The 13,033-nt window shown below is 40.3% G+C and overlaps 1 protein-coding gene across 1 annotated transcript in view; it reads left to right on the top strand.

Moving 5' to 3' along the window:
* Positions 1-13,033, top strand: part of LOC121508361 (voltage-dependent T-type calcium channel subunit alpha-1H-like) — a 111,162-nt gene that overhangs the window by 52,690 nt on the left and 45,439 nt on the right. Inside the window, exons 12-16 of the mRNA XM_041785157.1 lie at positions 260-445; positions 725-842; positions 4,605-4,760; positions 5,480-5,567; positions 10,520-10,710. Coding sequence (XP_041641091.1) covers positions 260-445; positions 725-842; positions 4,605-4,760; positions 5,480-5,567; positions 10,520-10,710 — 739 coding nt within the window. The remainder of the gene's footprint in view (positions 1-259; positions 446-724; positions 843-4,604; positions 4,761-5,479; positions 5,568-10,519; positions 10,711-13,033) is intronic.

The raw sequence follows: 13,033 nt of genomic DNA, 5'->3' as shown, positions 1-13,033 counted from the left end.
AGTGCACACTGTTTTCACCGTCTTTATTGGCTGGTTTGTTGAAAACAGCATTGGCCCATTTCCCTTTTTTCAGTTGCCACATGCCACAAGAAAAATAATTTATCGCTTTTCCCACCTGGACAGAAGGCGTTTTATGAGGAAAACTAGTGCTGACTTCAATAGAGTTACAGCTCAGTTTTAGGACACAGATATTCCCTGGCTGCTTTAATGTGAATTTTACTTCCTCTTTCTAATCTGTTTATTATTTGGTGTGTTTTAGTGTGTGGGAGATAGTCGGTGAGGCAGAAGGAGGCTTGTCTGTGCTGCGTACCTTCCGCCTGCTGAGAGTTTTGAAGCTGGTCCGGTTCCTTCCGGCTCTGAGGAGGCAGCTGGTGGTGCTGATGAAGACAATGGACAATGTGGCCACGTTCTGCATGCTGCTGATGCTTTTTATATTCATATTCAGGTACCTTTTTCCTTCTAAAGGTGAAGCTGCAGGGCTACAATCACAAGCCAAATTGTTCTCAGCTGCAATTACACTGATTATACAGAACAAAAGTCATAATCGTTACAACTGACCTTATGAAACATTGTTACAGAACATATTACAACATGTACGAGAACATGATTATGCAGCATTACGACATCATGTTGCACATCATCCAAATTAAATTGTAATGAAGGTAATGTTATCTTCTCTCTCTTTCACTGTGTGCATGTGCGTCTGTTTGATTGTATGTGCCAGTATCCTCGGGATGCATCTGTTTGGCTGTAAATTTGGTTTGCAGCATAACAGTGGAGACACTTTACCTGACAGGAAGAACTTCGACTCTCTGCTGTGGGCGACTGTCACCGTGTTTCAGGTCAGAAAAATGTCCCGTATGATGTGAATGAGCTCACAAATGTGAATAAACAGCCGACAATATTTAATTTCAGCACATCTCTATGAATTACAGTCTAATGTAGCTTTTAAATTAATTGGGATGGGATTCATTCAGCAGCTGCTGCTGTCGCTGGTATTAGCGCTGATGATCTTCTACATTATTTCATTTGTTCCGATTTGGGAGAGCAGCACTTGACTTTTTCAAAGAAATGTAAAAATTCTCCCGGTGGGCAGGTGAGCTGCACGAGCTAAGAGGGAGGAAGAGTAATGAAGCACGCACTCCACAGGAGCTCATTTACCACTGATGAGCATCGTTACTGTTCAGCTGACAATAAGATATTAAAGGAATATGCTAATGGTATTATTATTTTTATTATTATTCTCACTACTGCTTCTTTTGATGACAGTTACATGGCTGATTTATTTATTTATTTAGAGAGAAATTTTTAAATTTTGGTCATTATTTTATTCATTTATTACTTTTTTAAATTAGTGATGCATGTCACTTCTATTCTCTATTAACCTTTTAGAGCAGAACAATTAGGAATAAAAAAACACACAACTTAATAGAAAACTAAGTTGTCCTCACAGTATTTAAATTCCACTGCCAATCAAAGCAATGACAAAAGATAAGGAGTAGAGATGCGCTGCCAGCTCCACTGCTTACATCTTGTTTTGAATTCAGGACACTGTTCATTAAAAAAACAGGCTTCCTGTCTCAGCTGCAAGTGACTCCAGAATGCTTTGTTTATAGCTTGCAGTGTGAACAACGACGAACACTTTTAACACCTTTTCCCCCTCATTATGAGAAATTCACCCACGAAATAAAAACGTGGTTTTGCCCTCTCAGGTTGATGTTGTTGCATATGACAAGAAGTGACACAAGTTATAAAAAGTTAAATAACTTTTGAACCATAAATCGTAGCTTTTCATTGTTTTCTCTTCTTGAAGCTAGCCATTGTGCCATTTTAATGACGCTATCCATGCCTTTGAATCCTTTACAGAAGCTTTTCTTGTGATCCTAGAGCTTGGGTGACTTTTCTGGGTTTTTAAAGATTAAATCCACACCAGTTACTGTGACACTGAATGTCTTCCTGTCCATTTTTTAATAGGTTTTTTTGATAAATCTTGGCCTTAGCTGCTGATGCTAATTGCCATATTGTTTCCCCAGAATGCTTTGACAAGCTGTCAACCAATGGCAGGCTGTTCTATTGTTTCATCACGCTGTGTCAAACTTCCCATGTCCTCACACTTAGATCATGAAGCAGATAAGAGGAGAGGAAGAGAGACAGAGAGCCTGTGATGTTGCCCTCTGTGTCACTGCAGACAGGAACTGCTTTGAATAATAACACAAATAGAGTTGTCATACATAAAGACTTCAAGTTTGAATTACTGTTTAGCTTCTTCTTTTGTCCCATAACCTTTTTTAAACTCAAGTGACATTACTACAAATATACTTAAAAGATATGATATGATAGGACTGCACAATGTTATTAACAGTCACTGTGTGTTACCTGTTGATGTGATAAATACAAATACCCCAGACAGCATGCACATATAAAAGCTATTACAGGTATGTTATGTGTGGTATTTTACACAAAAGAATTATCCTTCTCCCTCCTCTGCTGACATTAGCCATGCGTTTAGACTATTTAGCATGGAGGGAGAGCCTTTTATGGTAGAGTGACTTTATATAGGCTGGAACAAGGAAGAGCCTGACAGAACTGACCTGGCATGGCAACTACATGTGTATTACATGTAGACTGTAAATGTCATTTCTCATGAGTTATGTAAACTATTTTGACATTAGCCATCAGAGTCTGCTGAGTTCTTCTTGTGTGGTGGTCAAGCTCCTTAAATTCTGCCAGTGGTATGAAAAAACATGCTGTTTATCCTAGAGGTATGAATATATCTACTTTGATGATAAACCAGAGATTATGATGATAAAAGAATAATAAAATGTTTAGTTTCTTATGACATACAGTAGATATGAATGGCATATAACATGAAGGAAGTTGTGCAATGAACTAGAAGAATGTACACTGCACAATCTGCTTCATAATAAAAAAAAATAGAACATTTAATTTATAAAGTGCTTCCCAAATGACTCAAACACTTAACAGTCATGTTATAAGAGGAAAACAGCACATTTAAAAGAAGCGGGACATTAAAATAATGGTTCAAACAGCAACAAAAGCAATTAAAAGCAGATTTGAAAGATGTTTTTATTAACACTGTTTTTTATTCTGGTCAGTTCAGGCTTGGATGTGTTTGGCAAGACAGTCCCACAAGAGGGGGGGCAGCAATGAAGGAAGAGGAAACTTTGTTTGTTAGATTATTTATTTGTTGTAAGAATGCTTCCTGGCAATAAATCTTGCACTGTTCAAAAGCCTGTTTTTCCTTTCAAATGGTGCCACATTTTTAAGGAACACCCATTTGTGGGATGAGCGGCAGAGCTGAGTATTTGGGTTGTGCACATGAAAAATGTGTCAAATCGGTTAAGCCTACAGCTTATTCTGCCACTCACTCTTGTTTGATGTTGTTTGGTGGTTTGGATGATTAAAGAAACAAGACATATTAGCAAATTAATAATTGATTCATTTAGCAAACTGGAGCCTCAGTAGTGTGTAGAAGAACCATACACAGCCACAACAGCCTGGCATCTCCTCCTCCTCATGCTGGCCACCAGCCTGGTCACACACTGCTTCACATCTTCATCCAGCATTTCTCGCAAGTCAGCCAATGTGGTTGTGTTGGTCACTCTGGCGTGAACAGAGCACCCAAGCTGATCCCACAAGTGTTGAAGTGTGGTTGAGGTCAGGACTGCCGGCAGGCCTTTCCATCCTTTTCACTCCAAAATTCTAGAGGTAGTCTCTGATAAACCCCACTCTGCAGGGGGCCGAGCGTTGTCGTCTTGGAGAATAGAGTTTAGTCCCAGACTGTAAAGATATTGGGTTTCCACTGGGTGCAGAATCTCGTCTCGATATCTCGCTGCATTGAGATTGCTTGCATTGATGACAATCAGGCACTTGATTGGGCTATAGTTGTGCTGAAAATATGTAGTCTGACCCCAGCTTGAGTGGTACTCTCAACATGTAGAGTTGTTGAGGCAATTTCAACCATCTCCTGTCTCTTAAAAAAATGTATCCTTGCAGCATAGACCCATTTCAGGAGGGTCATTATTGAGATCTCAAAAATGATGAAAACATCCATAGTAGCTGCAGGATGGACACCATTGGCCAAACAGAGAATGAATATAAATAAACAAATGTTGACATGAGTGGCAGCTATGGTTGCTGCTTCTTCTCCTTCTTGGCAGATTTGCAAACCAACTACGTACGTACCACCACCTGCTGTATTGGACTTTGTACATATGCAAACATACTGAGGCACAGAGCAATGTTGCTAATGTGAAAAATGAACCAGCTGAGGAGAGGAGAGGGGGAGCAGTCATGCTCAGGCATGGTATAAAATGACCGTCCCTAATGTCAGAACCCCCTAAGGTCAAACAAACATAGGAATGTTTAATCAAGCAGTTTGAAAGTGCATTAGAGAATAAATTGAGCCCAGATATAAACAGAACACTGAGAATCAGTGATCAGTGGAGCTAGAGCATCCATGAAGGCTTCCCTAGTCCTTATAATCATTCTGAGTCTTTTCTTTACTTCAAAAAGAGGATTTTCCTTCAGCGCAGTATAGGCTTTGTTGTGTATGACGTATTCTCTGCATCTCTGATCCACAGATCCTCACCCAGGAGGACTGGAACGCAGTGCTCTATAACGGGATGGCCTCCACCACCCCGCTGGCTGCCCTCTACTTTGTCGCCCTCATGACCTTCGGCAACTATGTCCTCTTCAACCTGCTCGTTGCCATTTTGGTAGAGGGCTTTCAAGCAGAAGTAAGGGCAAAGACGTTTTTTTTGTTCAAGCTACTTAGAGAATGAGATGGAGAGAAGGGGACTAATTGAGCTCTGTTGTGCTGTTGATACCAAAGCTGCTTACATGAGAATAATCTCAACTATCCTGTCTGTGTGGCTGCTCCCTTCGCTCTCTTTATCCATCACTCTTTCTCAGTCAACCTCTCTTCCTCTATCTGTCTCTATATCTGTCTATCCCCTTTTCTCCCTTCCTCCCTATCGCTCTCTATCTTGCTAATACACGCGCACGCACTTACACTCACAAAATACTCTCCAGGGGTGGGATGTGTTTGATATCGCCTGCCATTCACAGCTGGTGAGCTTTTGTTGTTTAGTTTTCATCTTTTATCTCCAGCATCAGAGAACACTTGCTCCCTCTCTCTCTCACACACAGATACCCTTTGCCAAAGCCGTCTGCCTCCATCTTTCTGGCGTGAATTTTAATTAAATTCAGTAAAGCTTTATTGGCGTGACTACAGGAGATCTCTGCCAAAGCCATGCACATAACTCAACTAGAGAACACTGGAGATCCCCTCCGCCCATCCCTTTGTCTCTGAGTCTTTCACTCTGCTCAAGCTCACATTTGTCACTTTTACAACAGTCAACAGACAGTGAGAAAAGGAAGGGGATGATGATGAAGATTATGATCATGGTGGTGATACCCTTGCTGTGCATTTGTGTGTCTGTGTGTGTGTTTTCAGGGAGATGCAAACAGATCTGAGGCAGATGAAGACAGGCAATCTCTCACTTATGAAGACGAGGAGAAGCTGAGAGAAATCTACGCTGCAGGTACAAACGCTCGGACAAAAATAAACACATACCTACATCACCCTTCAGGATCAAGTCAAACTTATGCAGCAAATTTCATACTCAGGGCAACACAATGGAATTGATATTCACTCAGTCTGTCTTTGTCTAGTACCAGTTCACTGAAAATGTTACCTTCTTTACAAAAAGTGTAGATCCGGACTCTGTTACCTTATTTACAGAGACCCAATATGCAGAATTTAGGGCTTCACAGAGCTTAAAAAATAAATTATCAATATTGATAGATAAATTTTTTGCCAGTGTTCACAGCCAGTTGGTTGTTTGCAGATGGCACACATCACAGTGAAGTTCTCCAGCTGAGGGAAAAGAAGTGATTTCTGCATAGAGAAGCTCTATCAAAATGCCGAAGTGATGTGTTGCCCATGGCTCTGCTAACCATTCAAACTGGGAAAGAAAAAAACTATTTAAGCTACTTTTAGTCCCCAAGGTGGAGACAAATTCAGGCAAAATGTTTTAAAAGCTCATGGAAAAATGTCAGCAGACATGGATTATAATCCTCTGACTAAAGCCTGGAGGAAAAAAGTCACGCTACCCTTGTGTATGGTCTGTTTCTGCCAAGTGGCCATCTTTTGTTCTGCACAGTTTGTCAATGTTTGACATGCTTAACCCTGATCTAAATTGTGTTTACACAGATGATGTACATCTGATGCCTTCCTTAGTGCAAATGGAAATCTGTCTGTGTTTAGAGATCCAAAGCATGTGGCTCATCTCAGTAGCAAGAACAGTTTATTGACTCCCAAATGGCTCTTTATTTAGTAGCAGTTTGGCTTTTTAAATTTGTGTCAATGATAAAAACAATGGAGAAAGAGAAATTGGCTCTATAATGGGAGCCATCTCCTGTGGTTTGTATGATCATCATTATTTGGCTGCTTTTTATGTTTTATGTAATAAACTTTTCTATTAAAGGCACCTTTATGAAAAATGAGGGAGAAAAGCTGTTAAAAGGGCACATCTAGCCTCTTAGCTCAGTATAAGACTCTTCAACACTCTTGTTTCCCTTCATCTGATTAGATGTGTGGTTGAAGGTGTGTGGCACAAAGTCATTTGTGATATCAATCACTGTCACATCAGGCAAATCAGTCAACCTGTGGAAAAATCACTTTTTGTAAGGTGTAGGGATCATTCTTGATGTATGTAGAAATTTCCTGTCTGTTATTGCATGCAGGTCCACATCGAAATTTAAAGTCCCTGTAATGTTAATGCTAAACTTTGTGTCTTAACACTCTAGATATGTTGGAATAAGGTTGCTGTAAATATGTGAAAAAATTTATTTAAGCAGGGCAAAAATCTGAGCCCATGACATCATCAGTCTTGATGGGGAATTTGCCCCCATTCCCCTAACACTACAGTGAAATAAAATCACTGAGCAGTTCATCTCAGTACACTCTGTTGTTAGGCGGTTTTACTGCCTTCATTGAAACTTTTTCTTATTCATTGTAGGCAAAATATCTAAATCTATCAGCCATGGTGGTCTACTGATCATTAAAAATATCCTAACAGAGAGATTTGTACCAGAAAACAGTAAATTTAATTTACTGTCTCTCTGCTCTGGCACAGAACCAGGCAGCTGAGCTCTGATCAGAAACAGTTTTTAAAATTTGAGAAGATTTTATTTCTCATGAGTGGGCGGGGCTTCAGCTCATTCAACAGACTCTGCCACACCACTCCAGGACAGATTTTACTGACTCATTTTTCATGATTTTGAAGCTTAATTTTAGAAACTCTGAGATGTTTTTCATGACTGAAATTTGGCCTGGTTGTTTATAACACAGTGCCTGTCATACAACAAACCTACAGTTCAGATTTCCTCTATCACTCTACAGGGACCTTAATGTTTTAGCTTTGGAAAAAAGTGTCTGCTAAAAGAAACTTTAACTTTGTTACTTTCCTCCACTGCCATTGGTTCTTAACTGGTATCCTTCACTTTCTGCTCTCCATTTTGCATTTGTGTATCACTGGGATCACATGACTGCAAACAACAACCTATATTGACACACTGACAGAATCAAATTGGATATTAGCACAATTCAGTGTCATGCATCTCTTACATTAACCCACCATGAGCACAAGACTGAGCAACATTTAGAACTAGAAAAGCACTCGGAGAGCGCAGACCTCCGCCATTAGCCCTATCTCCCAGTAGTGAAGAATCCTTTCAGAAATTTCTGGATCCGTCCCCATGTGCCCCCCACCAAGGCATTACTCCCTCCCGGTGGGGTGGAAACACGGTGAGGCAAAGCATTGGCTTTGCTACGGGTGCCAACAGATGCACCCATGGTCTCACCGGATGACTGGAAGTCATGGCAGAGTGTGAATATTCCTCTGTTCCTCCCAGCATTGTGAATATTCTCGCTACAATTCGCTGTCTTTGTCTCTGTTATGCTCCGACTCGTCTCCTCGACCGGACGTGCATCTTTCAAACTCTATAAACTACAAAACTTTGACAAAAAAACACCCAAAAACTGCTGCTGGGATTGAAATTACTTATGTCTGCCATCTCCTGGTGTAAAGTGGTAACAGCACAGACCTCCGCCATTAGCCCTATCTCCCAATAGTACAGAATCCTTTAAAAAAATTCCTGGATCCAGATGGTGATCCAGATCACTCCCAAAATCAAATCAGTTCTTCCTTATGCCATTTCTGACATTACCTGAAAGTTTCATCAAAATCCGTCCACAACTTTTTGAGTTATGTTGCTAACAAACTAACAAACAAACTAACAAACCCACCCGATCACATAACCTCCTTGGCAGTGGTGAAAATTACGGTTCCAAGGAAAGGCTTCCTTATACCAGGCAGAAACCTTGAGCAGAACTAGACTTATGTTGAACAGCCATCTGCTATGACTGGATTAAATTTATCTTTTGATATTTTTGAAGTTGGGTTGCATGATTTTAGTAAGTGTTAATCCTTTAGACATGTTTGGGTAAGCAAGGCTGTGCAGCACGACAGACAGGTACAGTTTCTTGGTGTAATTTGTTGCTGTCGCTGTTAAAGCCTGCAGACTGCTGTTAAGGTACACTGAGGTGGAAGAACCTTAGCTGGTAGCTGAAGCTTGCATTGCAAAATAGTGCCCAAAACAGAGGCTTTCTGGGTGAAAATAAAAGGCTTTATATTTTTTTGATATAGTACACATTGGCCCATTTTTTACCAAAAACTTTCTAAATTATGCTGAGCAACTGTACCCATCTGCAGCACTGTACAGTTTAGCTTCACCAAAGAACATAATGCTTCAGGGGAAAATATGCGTTGAAATCTCTGGAGACTAATGACCGTACTATTGCAAAGTACCTTATACCCTTACCTTATTACCCTTCGTAAATATCCCTTTAACTTAATTTCTGAATTTACATTATCCTGATAGTAGGATTTACAAAAGGGGGGGTTGGGCTGTCCAGAGAAATGATCTCAGATTTGGGATTGCTTATTTTCAGCATGTGATTGCCTTAAATATACAGTATGTTAAAATAGACTGAAATGAAAAGAAACTTTGAATTAGGACTACTTCCTGGTGGTTATAAGCCTCTGTGACTACAATTGCAGGACTGTGAACGTGCAGTTATGGGTCAGTAAAAAGGGCTGAAGTGGTTTTTGACTTTAACCTTGTGCCTCCAAAATCTAATCCTTTAATGCTTGAGTCAGAGTGGACTTATCAACCCAACTCTACTGTAATTGCCACTTATTTCCAATGCATGGTACAGCTCAGACTACTTGTCATTTCCTCTTGAAAACAGATGAGATTACTCACTTGATCCTCGTATAGTGATGAAACTGCCTGGCAGCATCTTCAGCATAACAAAATGACAACCCTCCTCTCTCGTCTCACTGTTTAAAAATCACACACAAGCTTTTTCTTTTTGTTCTGGAGAAGCTGCAACCTTTATTCACTGACAAACTCTGACATACACTCTACAATTACTTTTCAAAGGACAACATCAGTGCTAACCTTTACCTGTGCTTGGCACAAATTTACTGTCATTCTCTGCTGCACATTGTCTCTCTGACTTCCCCAACAACACACTGGTTTTACACCTTGTATGCTGAGTCAGTGGTCTGCAGAGTTTCAATCAGAGTCCAGTCAATGAAGCTGTACCACGCAGAGAAAAAGCAGCAGTTGTGTTCCTGTTAAGGTTTGTTAGGTTGAAAATGTTTTCTATTCCCATGGGCAGTTTTAAATGAAACAGAAATAAGAAAAAATGCTCTACATAACATTTAAAAACTACATTTTCTTAGAAAGGTATATATTCTGCCTGAGAGCAACACCGCTTATTTAATGTTGGTGAAATCTTCAAACTGTTTCATATAATTCATAGCCTATGAATTGCAAATTTAAAACACAACCTTTAGAAACCTTTGCAGATACATTTTTGATTCCTTTCAGTAAAATGGAATTCACCTCTTTGTCTTTAAAAATGGGCAATCCAGATCAAAATACAGATAAAGCCAAAAACTAAGAAAGAATCCTCAAAGGGTTTCAATGGACTGAAACTTTCCTTAAAGCTCCTGTGTGGAACTCTCAGTTTGTGCTGATTTGGCGCCCCCTGTGGACAAAAGAGTACCTTATTTCTCTTAACTGTTGTAGTCCTGTGCATGTGTCAGTAATGTTTTTTAATGCAGAGCCCCATTCTGCTTTTTTCAAATGTGTCACTTGTTAGATCTTTCTATTAAAACATAAACAAAAAAGGCTGTTTAATGGTGGCTGCCTTTAACAATTCTGTATGATACCTACCCTGCTTCAAAAGTTTCAGTATTCATAAAAACAATTGAGAAATAGTCTCATTATTTACGATCTTGTTCATTTTAATAGCTCATAAAGTGACATTAATGTCAACTTCAGTCTAATTCATAACCACTCAAAATCTTCTCACAGGAGTTTAAAATACTGATGTGTTTCTGTCTTTGTTGACGTACAGAGCTCAAGATCCAGGCCATGATAAGTAGCCCTAACGGTCTCCTGAACCCGAAAGCCTCCATGCCTCCCCCTCCTCAGCCTCCTCTGCCTGTCATCACTCACACTGCTGCCACTCCCACCATAAACTCCAGCCAGTCCCGCCGGGCGAGTGCCGCTTCCATGGACGTCCACAGCATTGAGCGGAGGTCAACGGTGAGTCTGGGACACATGCTAATATGATTCCCACGATAAATTTCAGTCATAAAGTTGATTTAAGGAGACACTCAAACTGAGAAATCAACAATATTAAAAAGGAGATAACCATTAAAATGTATTAAGATATGTTTTTTGCAAGTAAACAAGCTGCAAGGCGGGAAAGAGAAAGACCTTGTATGGAGGCTTGAATTAATTATTTGGTTCTGTGTTTGCCTGAGGGAGAAATTACAAACACTCATAGGCAAACTGAATTTGCAAACAAAATGTGTAGACCCTTTCTATATTTTCAAGATCAGGGGTGTCCAAAATAAGCAGCCTGCATCACAACCTTACTTTAATGACTGATGAGGCTTATAGCCAATCAGTGTTCAGGATTTTTGGGTGGCCCATCAGATTTCACTGTTGTTGGTTACCACTTGCTTCATCCCTGGTTCAGATGAGAATGATGCTTTATAGAGCACTGAGGGGGGATGCTGATGGCTCATCTCTACAGACACAGAAAGAGCTAACTGCACAATCTGCCAAAGTTTATGTTATTGCTGCTCAGAGATGAGTAGAGGGATCTGTTTTGCAAATTGGTCCTTGAGACTGAGCAGTTAGCAGTTATTTGCTGCCATAATCTTTTTGTCTTTATTCATCAGGGCGTTATGAATCAAGATATGTAGTCCTTAAAAAATCATGGGGAGGCAGTCTCCATTTGTAAACATTTGTGATACAAAATGTGTCATTCTGAGGAGCTCCGGGACTTGGTGGTACTGTGATGATGCCACATTTGCAATAAGATTGCAAAGATAGCATGTGGCATTTCATCCCTGCTGGAAATTCCACAGTCAACTGTAAGTGACATTATTAGAAAGTGGAAGCATTTAGGAACAACGGTAACTCAGCCACAAAGCAGGAGACATCCACAATCACAGAGCAGGGTCTAGACTGCTAAAGCATATGGTAGGTGAAAGTCACCAATGCTCTGCTTATTCCATAGCTGAAGAGTTCTGAACTTTCACTGACATTAATGTAAGCACAAAAACTGTGCAGTGGGAGCTTCATGGATGAGCAGCTGCATGCAAGCCTCACATCACCAAGTCCAATGCTAAGCATTGGATGGAGTGGTGCAAAGCACACCAACACTGGACTGTGGAGCAGTGGAAACATTTGGAGTGAAAAATCCCAATTCTCTGTGGCAGTCAGATGGGTGTTACCTGCCTGACTGCATTGTGCCAGCTGTGAAGTTTGGTGGAGGAGAGATAATGGTATGGGGCAGTTTTTCAGGATTTGGTCAGGCCCCTTATCTCCAGTTAAGGCCAATCTCAATGCTTCAGCATATCAAGACATTTTAGACAATGCTATGCTTCCAACTTTGTAGCAACAGTTTGGGAAGGGCCTTTTCTATTCCAACATGACTGTGCCCCTGGCACAAAACAAGGACTAAAACGACACGGTTTGAAGGGATCGATCTGGAAGAACTTAACTGGCCTGCTCAGAGCCTTAACCTCAACCCCATAGTGCCCCCTTGGGATGAACTGGAACGGAGATTGAGAGCCAGGCCATCCGTGCCTGACCTCATAAATGCTCTACAGAATGTATTGTCCATATAGTATATGATGGCTAATGCTGAGGAGTAAACTACATAGTGTAAGCTTGGCATGCAGCTGTTTTCATTACAGTACATGATTTTTCACTTTCAGTGGAGTGTGGTTATAAATTGAACTCTTGCTTAAAGCTGTCATGCTAGTTGGTCCATTGATACTCAGACTAAAAACAAATGTTTCAGCTTGAAGCGTTGTAAATTGATTTGCCAGATGACAGACATGGAATTTGCCCAGTCCGCTGGCTTTGCAATGTAAATATTTCACTTGATTTGCTGCAGGCCAAGTAAGACTGGGCCCTGGGCCACAGTTGGCTCCCAAGCCTTAGTTTGGACACCTCTGTTCTATAGGATGGCGACTTGGATAAAACACCAATAAAAGGATTAGCTGGATCAGTAACAGACTGCTGAGCTTGTTTGCAGCTGTGAAATCCTTTTGACATAATAACTGGTATTTTACACTCTTATTTACTCATTTCTGTTTCTTTTCTTCTTCACTGTAAATCCCCACACCTAAGAAACACCATGTAATTACTTCATTTGTTTTCATCTTTGTTTTCTCCTATTTATGTACCCTTAGTTAGAAGTGGAGACATGTGAGGGTGGGAAATTGTTATGCATTTGTAAACGTGTAAACAGTGTTGGGAAAAAAGATAATGAGACTAAGTTTGGGTTGTGTGATTCTTTTAAAAGTTATGGAAGACTTTTTTCATCTAAATGTACAAAAAGTAACAC

Source organism: Cheilinus undulatus, linkage group 4 (genome assembly GCF_018320785.1).
Source record: "Cheilinus undulatus linkage group 4, ASM1832078v1, whole genome shotgun sequence".
NCBI lineage: Eukaryota > Metazoa > Chordata > Actinopteri > Labriformes > Labridae > Cheilinus > Cheilinus undulatus.
This window is presented reverse-complemented; position numbering and strand designations above follow the sequence as displayed.